At 41.9% G+C, this 27,715-nt stretch overlaps 2 protein-coding genes across 2 annotated transcripts in view; both read left to right on the top strand.

Annotated features, from left to right (window-relative positions):
• Positions 1-27,715, top strand: part of tectb (tectorin beta) — a 54,108-nt gene that overhangs the window by 7,904 nt on the left and 18,489 nt on the right. The gene's annotated exons all lie outside the window — the stretch shown is intronic.
• On the top strand, positions 8,805-15,077 carry LOC106579120 (dickkopf-related protein 3). The gene is made up of 4 exons (XM_014158689.3): positions 8,805-12,680; positions 13,722-13,896; positions 14,211-14,412; positions 14,753-15,077. The coding sequence occupies exons 1-4, from the start codon at positions 12,516-12,518 to the stop codon at positions 14,811-14,813; spliced, it is 603 nt and encodes a 200-aa protein (XP_014014164.1). The 5' UTR covers positions 8,805-12,515; the 3' UTR covers positions 14,814-15,077.

Below are 27,715 nucleotides of genomic sequence, written 5' to 3'. Positions count from 1 at the left end.
GGTTATGAAGTTGGAGCCACGGGAGGCCAAGGATGATTTTGTGTACAGGTGAGGTGGTGATGAGGAAGGGAAGGCTTTCCTGGTGCATGGGTCCCACGGTGAGGGTGAGTGGTGCTAGAACTGTGCCAGATCCCAATGGTCTTGTATCCAGGGCTTGGACAGGAAAAGGAAAGAAGAGCGGGTGTGAAGTTCAGTTCAGGGAGAAGGTGAGGGCCTGATCGATGAAGATCCCAGCGGCGCCGGAGTCCACTAGAGCTATACAGTGAGGGAAAAAAGTATTTGATCCCCTGCTGATTTTGTACGTTTGCCCACTGACAAAGAAATGATCAGTCTATAATTTTAATGGTAGGTTTATTTGAACAGTGAGAGACAGAATAACAACAAAAAAATCCAGAAAAACGCATGTCAAAAATTGTATTAAATGATTTGCATTTTAATGAGGGAAATAAGTATTTGACCCCCTCTCAATCAGAAAGATTTCTGGCTCCCAGGTGTCTTTTATACAGGTACCGAGCTAACGTACAAAATCAGCAGGGGATCAAATAATTTTTTCCCTCACTGTAGAAGCAACACTTGAGGGACATCCAGCCAGTGAAATGGGAACCAGAAATGGTTTGGTGGAAAACAATGATAATGGAATACTCACTCCTACCCTGGGAGACAGAAGGTCACGGGCCGCCCCTCTGCTCTAGTGGACCCCGGGTTGGGACAAACCAGACACTGCTGAAGCTGGTGCCCCTCCTGGCCGCAATAGGGACAGAGCCCCAGCTGTCTCCGGTGACCCTGCTGTGCCATGAAGAGGTGTGTGGCCCCTTCCTCCATGGGTTCAGACTCTGCCTCAGGACAGCCGAAGGAGGGAGGCGAGTGGCAAGGTGGACACCAGCTCTCCCGAAGTAGGTCATCCAGACGGATGGCCATCGCGCTGAGAGTGTCGAAGGATATGTTGTCATCCTGACATGCCAACGCCGTCTGGACCTCCTCGCACAGTCCACTGCGGAATAGAGTGGGAAGCTCATTCCATCCGCTGGAGGCTGCCACAGTCTGAAAGGTGAGGGCGTATTCCGCAGCGGTCTGGGCACCCTGCTGGAGTTGGAAAAGTCGCTCACCTCCCTCTCTGCCCTCTGGAGGATCGTCAAAGACTGCCCTTAACAGAGCCGTGAACCTCTCATAGGAACCCAGCTCCTCCTCTCCTCTCTCCCAGATGTCCGTAGCCCACTCCAACACCTGTCCGGTCAGCAGGGAAATGACTGTGGCAACCTTGGACCTCTCGGTGGTGGGTGCTCCCGTCTGATAGGCGAAATAGAGGGAGCACTGGAGTAGGAAGCCACGGCATTGCGATGGAGTACCGTCATACTTCTCCGGAAGGGACAGTTGGGCATCGCTGACCTGGGCAGACAGCTGGGTAGGCAGAGGGACTGGCTCACTGTGATGACCCATGGTAGGAGGCCCTCCGTCAGAGGTATGGAGAACCTCATTGGTGGTGTCGAGGCAGTGGAGTAGATGACCCTGTTCCTCGACCGTCCGGAATATGGTGTTATCTTCTGCTGCTTCCGTTATTCTGCAGTATTCTGTAACGTATATGCTATCAGTCAGGAAGCAGGTGCACAAGGTTAGTTTAATAATGAGAATAAGCAGATGAACAAAAACAGGAGCAGCGTACTGAATGTGAACGAAACCAATACTGCCTGAAGACTGAGGCTTCTGAGGGCTAAATAAAGGGGAAGTAATCAAGGTAATGATGAAGTCCAGGTGTGCATAACGATGGGGAACAGGTGTGCGTAATGATGGTTGCTAGGTGTGCATAATGTGGGTTGCCAGGACCGGTGGTTAGTAGACCGGCGACGTCAAGTGCCAGGGAGAGGGAACGGGAGTAGGCGTGACACCTAGAATTGTACACCTCTGATTGTAAATCCACACGAAACCTGATCAAGTCCTTTTTAAAAGATATAAGATCTCATCTTCTCTTAACTGAGGAAGCTGGTTTGCTGGGAGCCCAAATCTCTCTCCTTGACCTCAAAAGGGCATTAGATTACATGAATAAAGGCAAATTACCTGGTTGGGACGGTATTCCCCCTAAGGTCTATTTAGCATTTTGGAACCAATTAGGTCCACTGTTTCAAATATGAAATGATTAATACAGTCAATCACAAATGTTCATTTGGAAGGGATGTAAATACAGCACAATTTTTGCTTTTATTTTAAGTACGCCACCCAGTGATCTCACCATCTTTAATAAACGCAGATATTAAACAATTTTCAAAAAAAGCTTTTGATAGACTAGAATGGTCATATCTTTGGTCGGTTTTCGAACATATGGGACTTGGCTCCAATTGCATTAATATGATTAAAATACTATATGCCAAATTAATAAACTTGCAAAGAGGGAAAGACGTAGAAGGACTATCCTTGCTAAACTATAAATTGTATTTCCAGGCACTAGCATTTCGTCTCATGGGTTTAAACATGATTCGTCCAACTCCTGGCTGAGTATAGAGAGAAATATGGTGTCTCCTATTGCCCTGGAAGGGGTGGTCTTCACTGATATATCCCATAAACAATATAAAGTAACTTTGTTCCCATTATTGCTCACACAATTTTTTTCTGGCCAAAATTGAAAAATAATTTAGCTGGGAATCACAATAGCATGCCCATGTAACAGTACTCTTCTTGCGTTGTGTACAATCAATCATCGACACGAACTCCAACTTGTAACACCAGTCATGGAGATTTATTGTGATAAAAACAGTACAAAATTGCACGTCATGCAATGCATGGCTCACCATACAACTCTGCACTCACGCACTGTACAAAATATACAAACCCCCCCACCAGACACAGTAAGTTGCTAGCTAGTATTAGCTGGAATTCTCTACAACAAAATGCACAACAAATATGCACAAAAAAACGTTGCATCTTATGTGTGATGTTCGAATAACGTTTGCAAACAAATTGATATAAATTGTACATTCAAATCATCACTTGGGAGTATAAAAATCCCTTTGACGTACAGTGCTTTGCAACCAACAACTTACTGCTGGTTTGGTGCTTGTTCACTGGGACGATTCTAACTGAAACATCATCCCTCATTAGCAAGCCACGCAAACCAGCCAATAAGATTCCATGTTGAGTAGGTGAAGGCAAGTCCAAACTAAAACAAAAAACAATAAAATGGCAAGGGGAATCACCAATATAACCCTGTTACACCCATATTCCAAAATGTCACAATAATGCATTGCAATCTGGAGGGCAGACTTCTGCATCCCCCCCAATGGTCCAAATGTGAAATCCGTACTCTTGCCAGTATAGGTTTGAGAACATTTCAAAAGGCACAAATACAGCACGTTACAGTAATTTAGCAGACACTCTTATCCAGAGGGACTTACAGAAGTGAGGGTAACCATTTTCTTATTGCCCCCCCCATGGGACTTGAACCCACAACACCGACATTCTGACAGTCATACTCTACCAACTGTGCCACACAGGACATTACCAGGTAGCTCCTTTTTTTATATTTACAATTCAGGTCATCTATGCTGGCCTATGGAGTCCCTTGGAATATTCAACTACCAAACCATGCAATGATGGGATTTATAAATAAATGATTTGGTCTCCAGAAAGGACTGATCTCTATAATATATAAACTATTCTTGGAAAGCTCGTCTTCTGAGCTAGGCATTAATTAGGGATAGGCGTCCCGCTAGCGGGACAACTTCCACTGAAACTGCAGGGTGCGCAATTCAAATAAATAATCATAAAAATGATGGATATTAAACATTTAGGTACATATAAGTCTCTTATATCTGCTGAAAGCTTAAATTGTTTTTAATCTAAAATCTACCCCTAAACTTTGTTTCAATAAGTCAAAAAACATTTCTATTAACTCCTCAGATACCCTAAAATGTAATCAAACTATAATATTTCTTACGAAAACAAGTATGTTCAATAGGAAACCGATTTTAGCAGGTGCATACTGTCTTAATGGCGCGCGCAAACACGAATTTCCAAGACTGTGTCCCTGTACTAAAACTGATATTTCTTATTTGTTTTTGAAGTTACAAGCTTAAAACCTTGAACATAGACCGCTGACACAATGTGGAAGCCATAGGAATTGCATCCAGGGAGCTAATTTTCAATATGACCTTTTACTTGCCTTTCTAAGAGGATGGTCTCTCTCTCTTTGGATTTTCTCCTACCATATCTATTGTGTTATAGTCTCCTACATTATTTTAACATTTCTACAAACGTCAAAGTGTTTTCTTTCCAATGGTACCAACTCATCCCAAACCATCTCAATTGGGTTGAGGTCGAGTGATTGTGGAGGCCAGGTCATCTGTTGCATAACTCCATCACTCTCCTTCTTGGTTAAATGGCCCTTACACAGCCTGGAGGTGTGTTGTGTCATTGTCCTGTTGAAAAACAAATGATAGTCCCACTAAGCGCAAACCAGACCGCAGCAGAATGCTCTGAATTCTAAATAAATCACTGATAGTGTCACCAGCAAAGCACCCCCACACCATCACACGTCCTCTTCCATGCTTCATGGTGGGAACCACACATGCGGAGATCATCCGTTCGCCTACTCTGCTTCACACAAAGACATGGCGGTTGGAACCAAAAATCTCACATTTGGACTCAGACCAAAGGACAGATTTTCACCGGTTTAATGTCCATTGCTAGTGTTTCTTGGCCCAAGCAAGTATATTTTTAGTGTCCTTTAGTAGTGGTTGCTTTGCAGCAATTTGACCATGAAGGCCTGATTCACACAGTCTCCTCTGAACAGTTGATGTTGAGATGTGTCTGTTACTTGAACTCTGAAGCATTTATTTGGGCTGCAATCTGAGGTGCAGTCAACTCTAATGAACTTATCCTCTATAGCAGAAGTAACTCTGGGTCTTCCTTTCCTGTGGCGGTCCTCATGAGAGCCAGTTTCATCATAGGGCTTGATGGCTTTTGCGACTGCACTTGAATAAACTGTCAAAGTTCTTGAAATGTTCCGCATTGACTGACCTTCATGTCTTAAAGTAATGGACTGTCATTTTTCTTTATTTATTTGAGCTGTTCTTGCCATAATATGGACTTGGTCTTTCACCAAATATCTTCTGTATACCACTCCTACCTTGTCACAACACAACTGATTGGCTCAAACACATTAAGGAAAGAAATTCCACAAATTAACTTTTAACAAGGCACACCTGTTAATTAAAATGCTTTCCAGGTGACTACCTCATGAAGCTGGTTGAGAGAATGCCAAGCGTGTGCAAAGCTGGTATCAAGGCAAAGGGTGGTGTAATGGGTGCGTGCTGGTGGCAGGGAAGTCAGGCACAGGAGAACGAACTTGGTATAAACGGAGTTGTTTAATAAGTGCTCACAAAACCAAAATCGACAAAATAATAAAAGTGGGTACAAAACCCGTCGCACACCAGAACATAACTTGCACATCACATACAAACAATCACCGACAAGGACATGAGGAGAAACAGAAGGTTAAATACACAACATGTAATTGATGAGAGTGGAACCAGGTGTGATGTAAGACAAGACAAAACCAATGGAAAATGAAAAATGGATCAGCGATGGCTAGAAGGTTGGTGACGTCGACCGCCGAACTCCGCCCGAACAAGGAGAGGGACCGGCTTCGGCGGAAGTTGTGACAGATGGCTACTTTGAAGAATCTCAAATATAAAATATATTTTGATTTGTTTAACACTTTTTTGGTTACTACTTGTTATTTCATAATTTTGATGTCTTCACTGTTATTCTACAATGTAGAAAATAGTAAAAAATAAAATAAAAACCCTTGAATGACTAGGTTTGTCCAAACCTTTGACTGGTACTGTATATAGTGAGCTCCAAAAGGGTATTTTCACCCATTTCGGGTGAACCTTTTAGAAATTACAACACTTTTTGTACATAGTTCCCCCCATTTTAGAGGACCAAAGGTATTGGGACAAATTCACTGTGTATTAAAGTAGTCAAAGGTTTAGTATTTGGTCCCATATTCATAGCACGCAATGATTACATCAAGCTTGTGAATCTACAAACTTGTTGGATGCATTTGGTGTTTGCTTTGGTTGTGTTTCAGATTATTTTGTGTCCAATAGAAATGAATGGTAAATAATGTTTTGTGAACTTTTGGAGTCACTTTCATTGTAAATAAGAATAGAATATGTTTCTAAACACTTATACATTCATGATTACAGATAGTCCTGAATGAATCGTGTATAATGATGAGTGAGACAGTTACAGACGCACAAATATCATAACCCCCCCCCCCCCCCCCTTGTGCGTCTGTAACTTTCTCACTCATCATTATTCACTATTTATTCAGGAACTAGCCGAAGTCATGGTAGCATCCAGATTAATGTAGAAGTGTTTAGAAACATATTCTATTCTTAATTACAATAAAAGTGACTCCAAAATGACACAATACATTATTTACCATTCATTTCTATGCTGAATACACACATGCCCTTGCCATTTAGTTCTCCCCCCAGGGGTCATGGTGCATTACAATGGACAAATCATCCTGCCTGGCTCTATTTGTTATTGCCTAATTGGGAGTGCGACCCCAGTGTTGATTGTGACAGCAACCACGTTCATTACGAACCCCATTAACATGGTCATTAACGCTGGGGAGGGAGGAGAAAGGTGGGGGGAGATGACGCCGAGAATGTTTGGAGACAGTTATCTGGCTGGAGATTGGGAATAACTCAACAGGTGTGTGTGTGTGTGTGTGTGTGTGTGTGTGTGTGTGTGTGTGTGTGTGTGTAGACATACTATAGCTGGTGAGGGTGGCTATATCAGATTTGTGTGCGTGGAGAGACGTGACAGAGGAGGGGAGTGGGAGTCGTAGTAAGGCTAGTAATTCCATTGTTGAGGCACCCTTGTTTGTGTGCAAAACAGCCCACTGATAAGATCAGGCCCAGACCTTTCTAAATATTGACCGATATGACCAACTCATTAGAGATAGAGAGATATAGAGATAGAGATAGTGAGAGAGGAAGAGAAGGGATAGAGGGAAGCTACGTCAATGTGTTTTGATAAATGCTTGACTGCCAGAAGCAGAGACAGAAAACACTTTCAGATATGAGCTACATAGAGAAAGGCTGCAACATAAAAATAAATATGACCTCAACTGAAAATGTGTCTATAGGCTATAAGTCTTGCAGCCCAAATGCTTGGAAAGTAGAGCTGTTGCAAACTTCAAAATGTTAACATTTTGACATTTCTATTTTGATGTTTGTAAGTGCAGACAACCTACATTTGTGGGAGGCAGCATTATGTTTAGAGCAAAGACTGATGCAGCAGCTACAGTAACTAACTGTAAATAAGTGAATTGTTTCGCTAAAGTTATTTACAATTGTTTATCAACCACTACATACGCACGAACACACACATACACACACTTTCACACTCAACATATGCTGCTGCTACTCTGTCCTTTATTCTTACTCTTATTATTATCTATTCTGATGTCTAGTCACTTTACCCTGCCTTTATGTACATATCTACCTAAAATACCTCATACCCCTGCACATTGATCTGTTACTGGTACTCCCTGTATATAGCTTAATTCTTGTATATTGTATTCCTTTTGTGTTACTATTATTAATTGTTTTACTCTGCATCGTAGGGAAGGGCTCCTAAGCAAGCATTTCACAGTAAAGTCCACACCCGTTGTATTCGGTGCATGAGACAAATAAAAATGGATTTGATTCCTACACGTCTCCAAAATGACAAGGTGTCTCAAATTGTGTTCACATTTGACTGATTGTACGCAGTCCACATTTCAAGAGTAGCCCACTGGGCACAGATGTTAATTCAACATGTATTCCACATTGGTTCAGTGTAATTTCATTGAAATGATGTGGAAACAACATTGATTCAACCAGTGTGTTCTCAGTGGGAGGTTACTTTTCACTTGCCAACTGAATCATTAAATCAATAAATAAAGTCATACAATATTATAAAAGTATTACAATAAACCTACAACAACAGTATTGTAATAAAAGTGTTTAATGTTTGGAGGGTAATGACAAACCTGGTAACCACCAAGGATGAGAAATCAACTCCCTGGTACCAGAGTAAAAGCCTTTTCCCACCGACTGGGTTGTTTAAAAAAAAATCTGAGTTCTGATTTCGAAGTGCAAAACCATTCACACCAAGTCCGATGTGTTTTTCCCCAACTTTTTAAAAATGATTCGCGTAATGTCACAAATGCCTGCTTCTGTGGTAATTCTCTTGCTTTCGAGAAGGCAGTGGCACTGGCAATGAGTTGTTTAAAGTGGCTAGAGAGTAGGCTATGCTATAAAGAGAATGAAAACATATAGCTTAAGCTACTGAAAATATTCTAAGATGATTCAATTATGAAAGGAACAACCTTTTCTTCAGTTACATCCCATTTAATGAGAGAGGAAACGCAAAACTGGCATCTGTCGTCATTCCTAACCTTCACACATATGCTGATCATCATGATAATTTTTGTTATGCTCATTTCAGTTTTACCAGTCCTTCTTTCTATCTGATTAAAGACATGGAGTCCCCCCCCCCCACCACCACCACACACACATTAAAGGACCTGTCAATCGAAGCCACCAGAACATCTCAGACACATAAGCAAATCACATTTCTCCTTTCCCAAAATCGTATTTAAAGCCTACACAGTAACGGAAAACTGTAATTTCTAAGGTCATTTTTGGTATTATCAACACCAAAAAGCTCTGAAACGTGTTACTGCGGAATGCTGTAAATGATGGTGCATTGTGTGAAAATTGCTGTATTTCGAATGTTACTGTAATTCCACCTCATAGTACCGTATCTTTGGAGCTCCAGAAACCTTTTGACCACTAGTGGGTGCATGTTATTGTTGTTTCTGGCTCATTAACATATTTGAGGCATATCTTGTAAGAGGCTATTGCACGAATGAGTGTGAATGCTGTACTAATTTAACTCCTATGTGGTTATAGTGCCCCATGAAATGTAAAGTGTATAGGGGACATATTGGAGTGGCAGCAAGTCTTAAACCTTAACTTGTTGAGCATTTTGCCTTGTCCTGGTCTGTTTTGCCCTGTAGTTGCTGCCAGTTTGGAAGCCTTTGTTAAAGCCTCTAGAAGTGCAAGTGATATAAAACACCAAATATTAATTTAAATTCTGTAATGTGTAAACACTTTACTTAGCAGTCAACCTGCTTGCACCAATCCCTCATTCATTAATTAATTCCTATTACGGTAGCATGAACTTTTTTACAGTATAATACAGTCAATTTTACAGTATTGTACTGTGTCATTACACGGTACTTGCTTTGGTACTATTTATATTACAGTAGGTGTACTGTAGTATGAACTACAGCATTTCACCCGCCAGCGAGCTGCCTGGAAGATACTGTCAAATTCAAGACAACCCCTTTAGAGTGTAGGCCTACCATCAAATCCTGGCTGTAGTCTATCAAAAAGCTGCATTAGGCCTAGGATGAAGCTAAAACAACGTAGGCCTAGCCTATCAAATGAACTGACAAGGAAAGTTTGAAGGGAGACAACTGTGCAATGGTAGTCTATGATGAAGATGAAACTGACAACCATTAGAAACAGAGAAACAACATGCAACCTGTCCAAGGCCTAAAGATCAGCCATTGAATCAATGGGTGGTTATGCTGACACCAAGGTTACTTTTGTTTTGTGATTTTCTATTCGTTTTTATTTCTATTCATTTTTTCATTTTTATTTGAAATTCAGTTTCCTTTCAGTTCGTTTTCATACTTGATTTTGCTTGTTTTTATTTATACCGAACAAAATATAAACGCAACATGCAACAATTTAAACTATTTTACTGAGTTACTGTTCATATAAGGACATCAGTCAATTGAAATAAATTCATTAGGCCCTGATCTATGGATTTCACATGACTGAGAATACAGATATGCATATGTTGGTCAGATACCTTTAAAAAAAAAGTAGGGGTGTGGATCCAAAAACCAGTCAGTATCTGGTGTGACCACTATTTGCCACATGCAGCATCTCCTTCGAATCAAATTGATCAGGCTGTTGTTTGTGGCCTGTGGAATGTTGTCCCACTCCTCTTCAATGGCTGTGTGAAGTTGCTGCATATTGGTGTACATGTCGATCCAGAGCATCCCAAACATGCTCAATGGGTGACACGTCTGCTGAGTATGCAGGCCATGGAAGAACTGGGACATTTTCAGATTCCAGGAATAGCGACATGGGGCCGTGCATTATCATGCTGAAACATGACATATGCAATTACATTTGTACACAAAATTTGAGAGAAATAAGCTTTTTGTGGGTATGGAACATTTTTGGGATCTTTTATTTCAGCTCATGAAACATGGGACCAGTACTTTACATGTTGCGTTTATATTTTTGTTCAGTGTATTTTTGTTCAGTATAATTGACTCCCTAAATGAGGTGGGAGTTAGAGATCCACATAAAGTCTCCTCCCGGGCCTCTGGGGCCAGGAGTAAGCTCTGGTGCACCAACGGCTGGGGATTTAGTGATGTTATCCATTAAGTGCTAAATAGCCAAACACAGGCATGCTGAGTGTCCCTCATTAACTGCCACCTCCAAAACCAGAACAGATGAGGCGAGATCGACTGCACTGTCTCTAGAAGATGGAATGATGGGGAAAGACAAGAGGGTAGGGAAAGAAAGAACGGGACAGGGAGAGTAAGGGGAGTCATGGTGAAAGGAAAGATCTCTGCTCTATGCTGTAAAGGGTATAATAAATATTGAGTATAGTAATCATGTTAGTCAAATTTTTGCCAAACTCTGTATTCCAGTCTATCCAAATACGTAATTAAAGTTGTGACAGATATGTGAGTAACACATAGATTGATACTGTCACCCACAGAGCAGATAATATAGTCAGCAACATCTGCATCTGTTAGCTTAGGTAACCAGAGTTGGGCCCTAGCATAAAACTGAAAAAAAAAAAAAAAAGACGTGACTCAAAAAAAGTCCAGATGTTAAAGAAACAGACAGCATCTCACTCCAGGTAGCCATGCTGCAAAGCACATTGTAAATTAGACCTACTTTGGTCTGAAGATTCCTGCATCAAAAGTCAAGAAAGGGAATCTGTAAGATAGGAAAAAAGGTTGTAAATAGACAAAGAAAATACTTTTATAAATTCAAAATACACATATATTAAATGTCAGACTTTTTCCAAACAGAGGGCTTAAGGTTGGACACACAACATCTTTATCTGCCCAGAATTGCTAAAAGATAGTGAATCAAATATGTCACACTTCATTGTCATGGCTCTCCCGAGCTACAAAAAAATGTTTTTATCAGATCTGGGTGAAATATTTTTTATGTCAAATACCTATAAGTATTTTAAGGTGTGCCTGGTTGAGCTATTGAAACAAAACAAGTATTAGAAAATATTTTTGATGATTTTGACATTTGTGGTTATTATACATGAGAGTTTTGCCTCTGTCGTGCAAGGCAACCACAACTGCCCATCATCTTTAAGGCAATTAGTAGTACCCACAATTGTGTCCTTTTGTAACACAACATCTCTACTCTTTGGTCTTCATCAGGAGACCTCTTTTTGTCTTTGTTTGTCAGTTGCTTAATTTCGGGGGATAATTTGAATTAACAATATTGTTTTGAAGTTTGATCATATACAATAACCAAATTAGTATGATTAGTGTCCTCACTCTGGAAATGTGTACAAAGTTAGGAGGAAGACACAAGAGGAACAAAATCTATTAAATGGCCGCTTGAGAAAGCAAGCCGTCCCGCCAGAGTTTGTATTCCCCCTCCCTGATGATAATTACGTTTAATGAGATCTGGGGGTCGTCTGCAGTGTGCACTGAAACAAATTACTCCCAGCATGGGGCCCTTGGGGGGGGGGGCTTGTTTTTGTCCAGCACAGAGGGCCACTAGCTGGGGTCAACTGCGTTGGCCCTGTGGGGCTGCCACTCAACGACCCAGACCATGAATCTGTGACATGTCGTTTCTGTCTGCTTTTGTCTTCACACTCCCCACCTTGTTTGTCTGAGTGAGATAAGCCTTGAAGGTGCCTGTCTTGCTGCATTGTGTGGCCCCTGTTGTCAATGTTGTCAATCCATCAAGCCCATTACCCCACCCCTGGACCAACACCCCTCCTCTCCCCCTTTCTGCCTTCGCAGCTGATAATTCTGCCATCATTTTCTGGTCGTAGGGGGTGTCTCAGTCAATTTAGTTAAGCCATTAACCACTAATTGTCTCCTCCCACATTGTGGCTTGAACAAACAGCATAGCAGGGGGGAGAGAGAGGGTTCTCCAGGGCCTTTATAAGCCATGGGGCACAAGAGGAGCTTGATATCAAACACACCTGCCTAGACTGGCTGAGGTCTAGACTGGCTGAGACAGGACATCTATACTGGCTGAGACCCTCCATTTTGGAAACTCTCTTCACTCTCTGTCGCAATATTTCTTCAACTCCATTCGGACAAGCTCCTTTTTTCTCTCTTCCTCTATCATTCTCTCTTTTTCGACCTAATTGCATGTTTTGTGGAGATGATGTCAACCAGGATTCTGTGGCTCCTGTCTCTCTGGCTGTGTATGCCCTTGGCCCAGGGCCGTATCTGGGCCTGGATGCTCAACATGCCCCACAGTCCCCCCAAGAAAGGACCCATGGCTCTCATGGACAGCACCCCTCCAGTCAACACCAAAGGATCCACGGTAAGACACAGATCATCATTTTTATGTGTTTGAAAGCATCTTGTTTGCTTAAACCGGTTTTGTCCTATTGAAGGAGTTCTGAAATGTTTCTGAATTTGCTAATTGCTCAAGTGGTAATCTCTTGCTATTTTACCTGAGCTTGAATTGACACACGTGTATCTGCTTTTGTGGCATTTTCACATGGTCAATCTGGTCAAAGAATGCAATTTGTTAAAAGTCATCGATACATTTTCTCTATCTGTTCTGCAGCTAAAAAAAACACACACATCAAGATTCAGGAAGTAGCTCAGTCAAGCATAAAGGCTGGATGTATTCAGTAGTAGCTGAACCATTGTCAATACTCCAGAGTTGTAAATGGTACATTAGCATGTTAGTGACGATGCTACTCTATTCCAGTAGCTTTCTCTGTTTGTATTGTGCTGTAAGTGGTAGAAAAAATTAGGACCTTAGAGCACCAGTCTTCAACTGATAATAGCTCTCAATCACAGCAGCAGTAAATGGGCAGCAACACTGTGAATGGTTTATTTACTTAGATGGTTCTCAGTGTATCATCGTTGATCTTCCTTGGTTTCCTTTCTTGGTTTTCTTCATTCCTTTCAACTAGCTCAAATCCAGTTGAGCAAACCTAAATGTAGACTCAATGAAGTTGCGTGCATGAAGTAAACACGATATCGGGTCAATTTCCGTAACATCTAAGAGCGTTGAAGCCTGAGGCTAAACTTCTCCGCTGTTTTGCTCCCGTTACTAACACGTTTTATCAGCGTGAAGCGCACCTGCGCAGTTACTCTGTGTGATTGAGTGAGAGCGGTCTTGCATCGGGCTCATCTCAATAGCTGCGGTGCTGCTCACTGCAACGGCGTCTCGCTTAGTCTTTAATAACACAACTTATTTTCACTTTATTTCCCATAAAACATGACAACTACCATTATTTGAATATTTGTTTCAAGAGAGTATATGTTATACCAGATGTGAACGCAATGCTTTGCTTATGGGTGTGTGTCATCATTATCACAGTTTCTAAGCTCTTGCTCTGTTTTTCAGGGTGTGTGTGACCATGACCGCGCCTGTGGTCGAAGCTTCTCCTGTGACCGTCACTTTGGCCTGTGTTTTCCTCTCCGTGGGGAGGGCCAGTACTGCAGGAGGGATGCCCAGTGTGTCCGAGGACTCAGCTGCATGTTTGGGAAGTGCCACCGTCGCATTTCTGAGGGACAAGAGGGTAGGCTAAGTGACAAGGGCATAGGACTCACTTGAACATTTGTGGTGGACACAGTACAGTTTATTGAAGTAAATGTACCTCATTTTTTGCTATACTGAGTGCTGGCACTAAGGGAGGGACCTGTCTACATTTAAAATAATAATAATAATAATACACGAGAGAAATGTTTCATGATGACCACAGGGTGACAGGATGTTTACTCACTAATTGATAAAGTAGTGATTTGTATAATTCATTAATTCATTAACTAATTCATTAATTTAATTATTATTCACTTTCATGAAATGATTCACTTTTGGCTCTGTCTTGTCTAGGTGCTAGGTGTAAAGTAGACAGGGACTGCGGCGAGTCTGTGTGCTGTGCCCGTCATCACAGTGAGCAGTTGTGTAAGCGGCGTCTGTTGCGAGATGAGAGCTGCTTCGTTCCCGAAGGCGGCCTAACGTTCAGCATCAACCAGATCTGCCCATGTGATGAAGGCCTGCTGTGTCGTGGCGCTGTTGAGCCCAAATGGCGAGAGTGAGTATACAATAAAAGACTTAAGAATGACAGCAGAGCACAGGAGGCTGCTGGTACCTTAAATGGGGAGAACGGGCTTGTGGTAATGACTGGAGCGGAATGAGTGGAATGATATCAAATACACCAAACACATGGTTTCCAGGTGTTTGATGCCATTCCATTTGCTCCGTTCCAGACATTGTTATGAACTGTTCTCCCCTCAGTAGCCTCCTGTGCGGCAGAGGTCTATCTAAATCATGACAACATCAATAGTCATACAGTACTAATAAAACCCATGATCTATATCATTTATGGCATGACGTTAGACAGATTCTGACCACATTTTTCCTTGTTTCCCCAGGAAGGAGTTTGTCTACCACCCTGACACTACAAGTTGGACCTGTCAAGCCCCAAAGCCTTGATGAACACTTTGATCAATTAACCAGTTATTTATTATGTCAGTATCGTGTGTATACCGATATGACTGTATATACTATAATGTAAATTTTTCTTACATTTGTTGTCGTTTTGTATATTTTAACAAATGCACTGTTTAGCGAGGCCAATTACCATCATAGTTTTCTTGTCAAAGTAAATCGTTATTAAAATCGAGTTCATGTCGTCTGGTCATGTCAGACAATGTCATCTGATGAAATAAACGCTAAAATAAAAGCTGTTATTTTGTATGGGTGATTTGTTTTCTTTTTCACTGTTTGTCACACTACACAGCTCTTACATTAACACCATCCCTATTAGGACACCATCAGAGTACACATATCCATTAAAGTTGACAAGACATAACCTTTCACAACCTGCTACAATGCCATTATGTAGAGTACATAAGCAGCCTATGATGATCCTTTGCTGTTTTTAATACTTACATCATAAGGGGCTCGTTTGGGAGGTTTATATTTCTATTATGTCCTTTGTAAAGTTTACTGCGTCCAGCGTTGAGATATTTGTATGTTGTTAGTGGTACAGTTAAATGGATGACTGAGGATCATCAACACTGGTCTGACAACAGATAGGAACAGAAAGAGAGACTTTGCCGCTTTCTAGTGGAGAGCAAATGTAAGTAAAGTAATGGTCTAGGGCAGGGTTCTCCAGCCTTTTCTACTTAAAAAAAAAAACATGTCCTGACCTACTATGTTTTTTCTATCTTTCAAATAGGCATACTCTTTTCTTCTCATCTCCCCTGCAACTCTTCCCCAGGTCATTGGTGTGTTTATATATCAGTCTGCTAATACAGGACTAGTAAAGGCCCAGTGCACACTTTGTTTCAATTTTCATTTTTTTTAAATTGTTTTATTCTGATTTTTCAGAGGATGCTGCAGCACCCTTAGCACCCCTACTTCCTGCGGCATACTGATTGATACAAATAATCATTATATAATTCTGCCAGGTAGTCTTTCTGTCTACCATCTAACTGGCTACATGAAAGGATAGATGGCACACCACACAGAGACAAGGGCGATATTGCTGGAACTGTATTGGCAGATATTGTGTTACGTTTGGCTTTTTAAGCCAATTGTCACTTAACAGGGGTGTGATAATGTCAATGTTAATTTGATTGGATAGTAGCTGGGAGCATACAGTCTCGGATACTTGTGAGATTTGTTAACAATAAAATATTGTATATGTCACGGGCAGATAATTCACTGTAGGATGAGTCAGGCACAGGAGACTGAGTTCCGTTCGAGCAAAACGTATTTAATACTGCCAAGGGGCAAAATCCACATATAAGGCAGGGTGCACAAACGTCAAATGACGAGTGACAGCTCCACTTTGAAAGTCAGACGGGGCGCAGCCCGGCAACCCTAATGCCTAAACGAATACGTAGCAAAAGCAACTACGTTAAATCAATACAACCCCCTACCACACGTAACTTAGAACAATCCCGCACGAATCCTAACTAAACACAGACAAACTAAATACCCCCCAACTAATGACAAACAAGACACAGGTGCAACCAAAAAACAGACATGACTAACAGACACTGAAACATAGATCGGTGGCAGCTAATAGGCCGGCGACGACGACCGCCGAGCACCGCCCGACCGGGGAGGGGCGCCACCTTCTGTGGACGTTGTGACAGTTTATTTATATTTATTACAATAAAATATTATTATTACAATAAATATATCATCATTACAAATAAAAAATATTGTTCTTAAGAGAAATATATCATTATTACGATAAAGAACACTATTAGGCTATAGCCTAACATTTCAATAGGCTATTGATCGGACAATCGGACTCATCCAAGTGGATGATATTAAGATTAGCTGGTAAATTCATAGGTCCAGGGCTAGCGCTAAAAGCCCAATGCCAATAGGGCCTATAACTAACTATTAAGTAGCCAAACAATATATATCATAACTGAACAAGACCTGCATGGTCATGATACAATCATGCAAATTCAGACATGTGAATTTGAGAGATTTTGCATGCCTCTTCATCACGGTACTGTTAGTCAATCATGTATAAAGGCAGGCCATAAATCCAGCAAACAAAAATCAGTAAAGCCAGGGTGTGTTCATTAGCCACCTGAAAGGGGGAAATGCACCCAATCTTGGATTATTGCAACAGTCAGTCATGGAGAAAGGTGCGCTCAATGTCGGTCCCGGGTTTGTGATCTATTTGGTTTGCCAAATTGGTTTGAGCTTGTTAATTGTAGAAGTTGTAGACTAACGTACTGCTTGCTGTTCATTGACAGCCTCTGAACAGAAAGTGTGTTGTGACCATGCAACCTCAGGAAAGACACAACGCAGCATAACTGTCATCTGGATGTAGTGTTTTTCAATGGTTTATGTCTACCTGGAACCAAAAGGGTAATTCAAAGTGTTCTCCTATGGGGACAGCCGAAGAACCCTTTAAGGTTCTAGATAGGGTTAGATGTATTAATCATACTTCTCTATGATCTCCCTATTAAATATATTCTTATTTTATTCAATGCACGCACTTTAGCCATGGCATTTGCATGTAGACTATACAGTGGCTTGTGAAAGTATTCACCCCCCTTGGCATTTTTCCTATTTTGTTGCCTTACAACCTGGAATTAAAATTGATTTTTTTTGGGGGGGGGGTTTTGTATCATTTGATTTATACAACATGCCAACAACTTTGAAGATGCAACATATTTTTTATTGTGAAATAAACATGAAATAAGACAAAAAAAAAAGAAAACTTGAGCGTGCATAACTACACCCCCAAAAAGTCAATACTTTGTAGAGCCACCTTTTGCAGCAATTACAGCTGCAAGTCTCTTGGAGTATGTCTCTATAAGCTTGGCACATCTAGCCACTTGGATTTTTGTCCATTCATCAAGGCAAAACTGCTCCAGCTCCTTAAGTTGGATGGGTTCCACTGGTGTACCGCAATCTTTAAGTCATACCACAGATTCGCAATTGGATTGAGGTCTGGGCTTTGACTAGGCCATTCCAAGACATTAACATTTTCAATGTGGGGATGGTGTTCTTTGATGAGAGATTGATGAGAGGTGTTGGGTTTGTGCCAGACATAGCGTTTTCCTTGATGGCCAAAACATTTTAGTCTCCACGAACCAGAGTACCTTCTTCCATATGTTTGGGGAGACTCCCACATGCCTTTTGGCGAACACCAAATGTGTTTGCTTATTTTTTTCTTTAAGCAATGGCTTATTTCTGGCCACTCTTCCATAAAGCCAAGCTCTGTGGAGTGTACAGCTTAAAGTGGTCCTATGGACAGATACTCCAATGTCCACTGTGGAGCTTTGCAGCTCCTTCAGGGTTATCTTTGGTCTCTTTGTTGACTCTCTGATTAATGCCCTCCTTGCCTGGTCTGTGAGTTTTGGTGGGTGGCCCTCTCTTGGCAGGTTTGTTGTGGTGCCATATTCTTTCAATTTTTTAATAATGGATTTAAAGGTGCTCCGTGGAATGTTCAAAGATTTTGATTTTTTTTTATAACCCAACCCTGATCTGTACTTCTCCACAACTTTGTCCCTGACCTGTTTGGAGAGCTCCTTGGTCGTCATGGTGCCACTTGCTTGGTGGTGCCCCTTGCTTAGTGGTGTTGCAGACTATGGGGCCTTTCAGAACAGGTGTATATATACTGAGATCATGTGACACTTGGATTGCACGCAGGTGGACTTTATTTAACTAATTATGTGACTTCTGAAGGTAATTGGTTGCACCAGATCTTATTTAGGGGCTTCATAGCGAGGGGTGAATACATATGCACGCAACACTTTTCAATTTAAATATACTGCTCAAAAGAATAAAGGGAACACTTAAACAACACATCCTAGATTTGAATGAAAGAAATAATCTTATAAAATATTTTTTTCTTTACATAGTTGAATGTGCTGACAACAAAATCACACAAAAATAATCAATGGAAATCCAATTTAGGTCTGGATTTGGAGTCACACTCAAAATTAAAGTGGAAAACCACACTACAGGCTAATCCAACTTTGATGTAATGTCCTTAAAACAAGTCAAAATGAGGCTCAGTAGTGTGTGTGGCCTCCACGTGCCTGTATGACCTCCCTACAACGCCTGGGCATGCTCCTGATGAGGTGGCGGATGGTCTCCTGAGGGATCTCCTCCCAGACCTGGACTAAAGCATCCGCCAACTCCTGGACAGTCTGTGGTGCAACGTGGCGTTGGTGGATGGAGTGAGACATGATGTCCCAGATGTGCTCAATTGGATTCAGGTCTGGGGAACGGGCGGGCCAGTCCATAGCATCAATGCCTTCCTCTTGCAGGAACTGTGGACACACTCCAGCTACATGAGGTCTAGCATTGTCTTGCATTAGGAGGAACCCAGGGCCAACCGCACCAGCATATGGTCTCACAAGGGGTCTGAGGATCTCATCTCGGTACCTAATGGCAGTCAGGCTACCTCTGGCGAGCACATGGAGGGCTGTGCGGCCCCCCAAAGAAATGCCACCCCACACCATGACTGACCCACCGCCAAACCGGTCATGCTGGAGGATGTTGCAGGCAGCAGAACGTTCTCCACGGCGTCTCCAGACTCTGTCACGTCTGTCACATGTGCTCAGTGTGAACCTGCTTCATCTGTGAAGAGCACAAGGCGCCAGTGGCGAATTTGCCAATCTTGGTGTTCTCTGGCAAATGCCAAACGTCCTGCACGGTGTTGGGCTGTAAGCACAACCCCCACCTGTGGACGTCGGGCCCTCATACCACCCTCATTGAGTCTGTTTCTGACCATTTGAGCAGACACATGCACATTTGTGGCCTGCTGGAGGTCATTTTGCAGGGCTCTGGCAGTGCTTCTCCTGCTCCTCCTTGCACAAAGGCAGAGGTAGCGGTCCTGCTGCTGGGTTGTTGCCCTCCTACGGCCTCCTCCACATCTCCTGATGTACTGGCCTGTCTCCTGGTAGCGCCTCCATGCTCTGGACACTACGCTGACAGACACAGCAAACCTTCTTGCCACAGCTCGCATTGATGTGCCATCCTGGATGAGCTGCACTACCTGAGCCACTTGTGTGGGTTGTAGACTCCGTCTCATGCTACCACTAGAGTGAAAGCACCGCCAGCATTCAAAAGTGACCAAAACATCAGCCAGGAAGCATAGGAACTGAGAAGTGGTCTGTGGTCCCCACCTGCAGAACCACTCCTTTATTGGGGATGTCTTGCTAATTGCCTATAATTTCCACCTGTTGTCTATTCCATTTGCACAACAGCATGTGAAATTTATTGTCAATCAGTGTTGCTTCCTAAGTGGACAGTTTGATTTCACAGAAGTGTGATTGACTTGGAGTTACATTGTGTTGTTTAAGTGTTCCCTTTATTTTTTTGAGCAGTGTATATATATTTTTAAACAAGTTATTTCTTTCATTTCATTTCACCAATTTGGACTATATTGTGTATGTCCATTACATGAAATCCAAATAAAAATATGTTTCAATTATAGATTGTAATGCAACAAAATAGGAAAAACGCCAAGGGGGATAAATACTTTTGCAAGGCACTGTAGCAGCAATTATTGTGTCCACCGATGATTGCAACTGATGGAGCACAAATGCTGTATTTTTCAATGGGGTTCAAGTCCGGGCTGTGGCTGGGCCACTCAAGGACATTCAGAGACTTATACCGAAGCCACTCCCGCGGTGTCTGGGCTGTGTGCATAGGGTCATTGTCCTGTTGGAAAGTGAACCTTTGCCCCAGTCTGAGGTCCTGAGTGCTCTGGAGCACATTTTCATCAAGGATCTCTCTGTACTTTGCTACGTTCATATTTCCCTCGATCCTGACTAGTCTCCCAGTCCCTGCTGCTGAAAAACATCCCCACAGCATGATGCTGCCACCACCATGCTTCACTGTAGAGATGGTGCCAGGTTTCCTCCAGACGTGACGCTTGGAATTCAGGCCAAAGAGTTCAATATTAGTTTCATTAGACCAGGGCATCTTGTTTCTCATGGTCTGAGTCATTTAGGTGCCTCTTTGCAAACCACAAGAGGGCTGTCATGTGCCTTTTACTGAGGAGTGGCTTCCATCTGGCCAATCTTCCAGAGAGGAACTCTGGAGCTCTGTCAAACATTGTTGAATCTTATTCCTTAAAGTTAGGCTACTGTATATTTTAGGACTAGCCATTTTTATAGTGTCATTTTCACAAAGTGGGAAAGCAGATACTGGCAAGGAACAACCTTCACGCCACAACCCATCCAAACATCAAAGGTCCAAATTCAAGCAAGAATAGCGTACAGAAAAGGTTTTTTAAAAGAAAAGCCCTGACTATGAGGTATTTTCCCTCCTGTCCCATCTCCTGTTCCCAAATGAACAGTCATTTCAGTTATCAGAGCTCACGTTTGCAGCCCATGTTGTAGTGTTTATTGGAATCATTATCAATCTTGCTTTATCTGACAGCATTGTAAGGCAAACCATAAGGATGTTGGGGTTAATTTTGGAGTTAGGAGTGTAGCTAGAGTGCATATCAGAATAGGTCTCGTGACTCAGACGTATCATCAGATAGAAATCATGATTATAATTATTCAACCAGTAAACAACAGTATATCCCTATCTTTCTGTCTCTGCAGATAGACACAACAAACTTGGGGAGAAGGAGGACAGTGGTTGTCAGTTTATCTGCCGAACTATGGGGACAGGATTGCCACAAGGCGTTTTTGGATTGAGTCCACAGTGTGAGATGCCAAAAAACTGTCCTTTTTGAAAAACTGAGAAAGATAGTGAACTGGGATTTAAAGGGGCTAAAAAAGCCACAGCATCAGAGGACACTGTAGAGCCGCATTCCAAAAGTTCAAGGGCGTACTTGAGGAGCAACAAGCTTACTGAAGAAAAACCAAGATCAATTGAATTTGGGTGGATACACGAGGGTAATCAAGTTAGGAAACTGTGTTTTGGGGGGACCAGAGTTATCAATGTTCCAAAAACTTTCAGTAAAAAGGAACTTTTGTGTCAAGCAAAATAACAGTTTTTCCCACAGTCGGAATATAAGAAATGTGGGGTGTTGAGATGTTACCTTATCACCAAGGAGCTGAAACAGGAAGTTGTTCATAATGCAAAACGAGTTACAGTTGCTGTCACTTTAACCAACACTGAAGGGATTGATGTTAGCTGTCTCTCAGACCTATCAGACATATCAGAGATACAGTTTGTACCACACCTGTGAGAACTCCTTCCGTATCAGCTGGATGACACACTGGTATTTACACATAGCCACCTGATCGCTTTTACACTTGATCCTTCTCCAGACAACAGATGTCACACCACATGCCCTGCAGAAGATAGAAGTCACGCCACAACCCCTCCAGACTTAAGAAGTCATGCCACAACCCCTCCGGACGTCATAGGTCATGCCACAAGCCCCCCAGATGTCAGAAGTCATTCAACAACCCCTCCGGACGTCAGAGGTCAGGCCACATCCCCGCCAGACGTCAGAGTTCATGCCACAACCCCTCCAGATGTGAATGGTCACGCCACAACTACTCCAGGAGACAGAGGTCAAGCCACAACCCCTACAGAAGACAAAGGTCACTTCACAACCCCTTCAGATGTCAAAGGTCACTCCACAACCCCGCTGGACATCAGAGGTCACACCACAACCCCTCCAGACATTGGTGTTCATGCCACAACCCATCCAGACGTCAAGGGTCAAGCCCACAACCCCTCCAGACAACAGAGATCATGTCACAATAAAAATACATAGAGTCAATCTACTTATAGAGATCAATTCGCTATTAAAAAAATCCCAAAATTGTCGATCTCCTTGTAAAGTTCACCTTGATTGATGAGAAAGGAGATCATGCGCAAGGTGTTTCAAGGGATGTTAACTCTGGATTTTTTGGGGAGTCTGAATTTTTGGGTCTGAATGTTTCGACATTGCGGCTGATGGCGAGGATATGAGGGTCCCGTCCCTCATCCTGAGATGGCAGAAAGACGAATGGCAATCTATTGGCAGAGTACTGGCAAAGGGATTGAAAGGTAATGGCTATTTCACTAACCGACTTGCATATGTCTTTACTGAGGCACTCATTTTTGGAGAGCATTTAGTGTCGACTGAGCACTTGTTTAATTCCTTCCTACAATATTTAAGTCATTCTGAGAGAGATCTTGTTGTTAAAGCCCTTAAAGAGGATCTAAAGAGCGAAGATCAAGACGAGTTGATCGATCTCCTGGACAGCATGGGGGTGTGTACAGTACCTAACCCTAGAGCTGTGCTTTTACAGGTAGCACATAAAGAACTCATTCAGAAGCCAAAGTATGCTCTTGATAATATGTTGGATGCTGCAAGAGAAGTGCTGTCACAAACTCTCCAGAGGAAAGAGGCTATTGAGAATATTTATGCAGAGCAAAATCCGACAGCTAGAACAGTTTTGAAGTTACTGCAGGCATCCCCACAAAACCAAGCAGAGATTCAACATTTCTGGTATTTCCAGCAATATATCAGAGGGTTGGATGAGGTTGGACTCAGGAAGAAAAGGAGATTCATGACGGATTTTCGAGGAGTTTGTATTTCGCGCCACGCCCTATCATTGGATATTGGAGCGGTGTTCCGCTAGCGGAACGTCTAGATGTAAGAAGTTAATGAGGACAATTACTATGACTGTGATATGTGGTTGTCCCAACTAGTTATCTTAACTTCTCTAGGGCCAGTGGGACGATTTCGTCCCACCTACGTAACAGCCAGTGGAATCCTGTGGCGCGTTATTCAAATACCTTAGAAATGCTACTACTTCAATTTCTCAAACATATGACTATTTTACACCATTTTAAAGACAAGACTCGCGTTAATCTAACCACACTGTCCGATTTCAAAAAGGCTTTACAACGAAAGCAAAACATTAGATTATGTCAGCAGAGTACCCAGCCAGAAATAATCAGACACCCATTTTTCAAGCTAGCATATAATGTCACATAAACCCAAACCACAGCTAAATGCAGCACTAACCTTTGATGATCTTCACCAGATGACAATCTTAGGATATTATGTTATACAATACATGCATGTTTTGTTCAATCAAGTTCATATTTATATCAAAAACCAGCTTTTTACATTAGCATGTGACGTTCAGAACTAGCATACCGCCCGCAAACTTCCGGTGAATTTACTAAATTACTCACGATAAACGTTCACAAAAAACATAACAATTATTTTAAGAATTATAGATACAGAACTCCTCTATGCACTTGCTATGTCCGATTTTAAAATAGCTTTTCGGTGAAAGCACATTTTGCAATATTCTAAGTAGATAGCCCGGCATCACAGGGCTAGCTATTTAGACACCCACCAAGTTTAGCCCTCACCAAAGTCAGATTTACTATGAGAAAAATGTTATTACCTTTGCTGTTCTTCGTCAGAATGCACTCCCAGGACTTCTACTTCAATAACAAATGATGGTTTGGTCCCAAATAATCCATAGTTATATCCAAATAGCGGCGTTTTGTTTGTGCGTTCAAGACACTATCCGAAAGGGTAAATAAGGGTTACGCACCCGACGCGTTTCATGACAAAAAAATTCGAAATATTCCATTACCGTACTTCGAAGCATGTCAACCGCTGTTTAAAATCAATTTTTATGCCATTTTTCTCGTAAAAAAGCGATAATATTCCGACCGGGAAAGCGTGTTTACGTTCAAAGAGAGAGAAAATAAAAACATGGGATCCCCTCGTGCACAAGCCTCAGTCTGATGGTCCTCTGATCGGCCACTTACCAAAGGCACTAATGTGTTTCAGCCTGGGGCTGGAATTACATCATTCAGCTTTTTCCCGGGTTCTGAGAGCCTATGGGAGCCGTGTGTCACGTTACAGCAAAGATCCTAAATTTTCAATAAACAGAGCCAAGAAGCCCAAGGAATGGTCAGAGAGGGTACTTCCTGTACAGAATCTTCTCAGGGTTTTGCCTGCCATATGAGTTCTGTTATACTCACAGACACCATTCAAACAGTTTTAGAAACTTTAGGGTGTTTTCTATCCAAAGCCAATAATTATATGCATATTCTAGTTTCTGGGCAGTAGTAATAACCAGATTAAATCGGGTATGTTTTTTATCCGGCCGTGTAAATACTGCCCCCTAGCCCTAACAGGTTAAGATGAATGAACTAACTGTAAGTCGCTCTGGATAAGAGCATCTGCTAAATAATTATAATATACAATTTTTAAATAAGTATACCTGAAAACAAGTATACATGAACTTTGAAACATGCTCTCGTTGTTGGGCTAATACCTATGGCTAATGACTTCTACCTTAGCACATGGCACGTGGTAATTTCCTGCAATTCACACCTCCCGTGTAGAGGGCATTAACAAGCATAACACTCTGAGCTGGAGTTTGTAGAGCAGCGTTGCTGCTTGAGCCAGGCATTGGAGAGCTACTACAGCGCTTTGCAGGGTGCGACCATTTCAGCGACGCAAGCAGTGACACTGAGACAGCTGGGACACTTTTTTCATCTATGAACCCAGCATGAACTGGCAGAAGTTCACCCATTGGTTGATGCAATCCAATGCCTGAGCAGTGGAGCACGGCCCTAATGTTCCAAGCAGATCCTTAGTGCAGAGCTAACATAGCAGCTTGTTTGGTGAGAGCACATTGCCGTTTGTGCTTAGTTGAATAATGAAACAAAATGTCCACATGCCTGCTAGACTGTGCCACTTCCTGTGTCCCTTTTTGTTTTCTGTGCGTTTTGTACAGTATGTTTGTGATTTTAACTAGAATGGTTTATAAAGTAAAAGCCGAATGGCAATAGAGTAACTGACAAACGGGAAAGCAAAGCAAAGGCTGCAGAACGAACTAACCATTGGTGTTCGGAACTTGATTGGAATGTTTCATGAAGACAACCATGTCCTAAAATGAAATGTTTGAAAATTGCCTCTACTTTATGCTGCCTGCTTAATCCAGATCCAACATTTCACATGTGTGTTCCCCATACAGCCCTGTGTTACAGGACCTGAATTACCTTTGACTCTGGAATGGACCCATTTATCTTTGACCATGAAAATAATGTTAATTTTATGTGAACATAGATTTAATGGAACATACTGTATACATGAGGATGTCAAAGTACAGACCTTTCAGCATTCCTGTCAAGTCACCGACTCGGACAGACTGATAGTGATCAGTACCTTTCATGGAACCAAACACGAGAAAAGCAGGGACCGCCACACAATAATGACATCGTCATTATTTGAGGAATCTTTAAAAGGTATCGGGAACAGAACACCATCTTAGTGGCACAACACTGCAAACAGGCATGTATGGATATCCCTGAACTGCGATGGAGGCTCTGATAAGATAAGACACACTACCAATGAGTGTTCCAAAGTGGAGATGAGATGGGCGACTTTGTTTCACAGACATTTCACATCATTCAGAGATATAGGGTTTCACAGAGCCCAGTGGGATACAATGAGATAGAGGCAGCTTTTGTCCCTGGTCTGGTGTCCCTTTCTTGTATGTATGAGGACAGAGTGACTGGGGGAAAGTGTCCTAATTGACCCCTCTCTCCATTCATATTTAGTCAGCTATTATGATGGCCCATACCATGCTCCTTACAGGGTTTGAAATTCCAATTAAATTCTTGAACTCACTCATGAAGTGGACAATATGACGTTGAATACATTTTTTATTACCACAATCTTCAAGTTATGAAATTTTAATTGAAATCAGACTGTTAGAATTGGAATTGCATTGGATTTGTAAAAACATTTGAAATTGAATGGTATTGGAATTCAATATTTATGCATTTCCCAGTTAATGGAATTAATGCATTTAGTATAAAACATGATTTGTTTTAAATAATTTCAACTTTAATTTCTATATTTCCAGCTAGGCTGTCTGAACAGTGACACGATCAGCCTGAAAGGCGGAGGTAATTGAATTTGTGAAATTCCTGGGGATAATATTGAATTGGGATTTGGATTATTGGAATTTACCTAACATGACTGACCTGCAATTTGAATTGAATTCAATGGAATTTAGAGTGAGAGGGAATTTAATTAAAATGGAATTCGTAGAATTAACCCCAACCCTGGTCATAACATTAAGTTTGTCAAATGTTTTTAGACCTCAAAAGCAGTCTAATGTCTAATTGGAAAAGGTCCTGTATGGCTCAGTTGATAGAGGACAGTGCTTGCAACACCAGCGTGGTGGGTTCAATTCCTGGGTCACTCATTTGTACAATGTATGCTTTGGATGAAAGGGTCTGTTAAATGGCGTATATTATATATAATGTGGGATCGAGACATAGCTGGATCCACACAACCGATGGCTTGTGTTGTGTTGTGGACTTGAAATGAGATGACTACGTGATAGATAATGTCCCTTTTACCCATGGTAATGAAACGCTATATCAATTAAAATCCTATTCTGAACAACTATCGTCTGTTATGACAGAATAGGCAATTTCCACTAATCAAGTGTAAAATGATAGGAGCGGATCAAGACACTCCTGTCATTCATATACCAGTTTGGGAAACATTACAGTGCTATTGAAGAGGCATAGCTGGCTGCATAGCGTTAGCATTAGCATCAGAATAGAGCATTGGGGAATTCTTGGAGGGGGATTCATGGAAGATACAAATCAGAGGAAGGGTCAGGGGACAGGTAGAGTTACAGCTCTTTAGCCATGCTAACAATGAGAAGCCCCCAGATTCCATCATGTTATGTAAGGTTGGCATCCCACGCTTCCAGTCGCAAAAACATGCTAGGTGATCTACAAAGAGCTAAGAAGAGTGACAGTGTGCGTGCGTGCGTGCGTGAGTGAGTGAACCTCTCCCTTTCAGAGCATCTAACTTGCATAGAATCTTTAAGCTGAGAACATGCTTAGAATCAACACAATACTGAATCAAATATGTCTCTGGACGCAAC

The sequence above is a fragment of the Salmo salar genome, chromosome 19 (genome assembly GCF_965601325.2).
Source record: "Salmo salar chromosome 19, fSalSal1, whole genome shotgun sequence".
Taxonomy (NCBI): Eukaryota; Metazoa; Chordata; class Actinopteri; order Salmoniformes; family Salmonidae; genus Salmo; species Salmo salar.
Note: the sequence above shows the minus strand (reverse complement) of the source record. Positions and strands in the feature narration are given on the sequence as shown.

Excerpts from the sequence above, each read along its gene's own strand:
- LOC106579120 (XM_014158689.3), top strand. The coding sequence starts at position 12,516 with ATGATGTCAACCAGGATTCTGTGGCTCCTGTCTCTCTGGCTGTGTATG. Across the intron at positions 12,681-13,721 it reads TCAACACCAAAGGATCCACG|GGTGTGTGTGACCATGACCG; the intron begins GTAAGACACAGA and ends TCTGTTTTTCAG. Across the intron at positions 14,413-14,752 it reads GTTGAGCCCAAATGGCGAGA|GAAGGAGTTTGTCTACCACC; the intron begins GTGAGTATACAA and ends TTGTTTCCCCAG.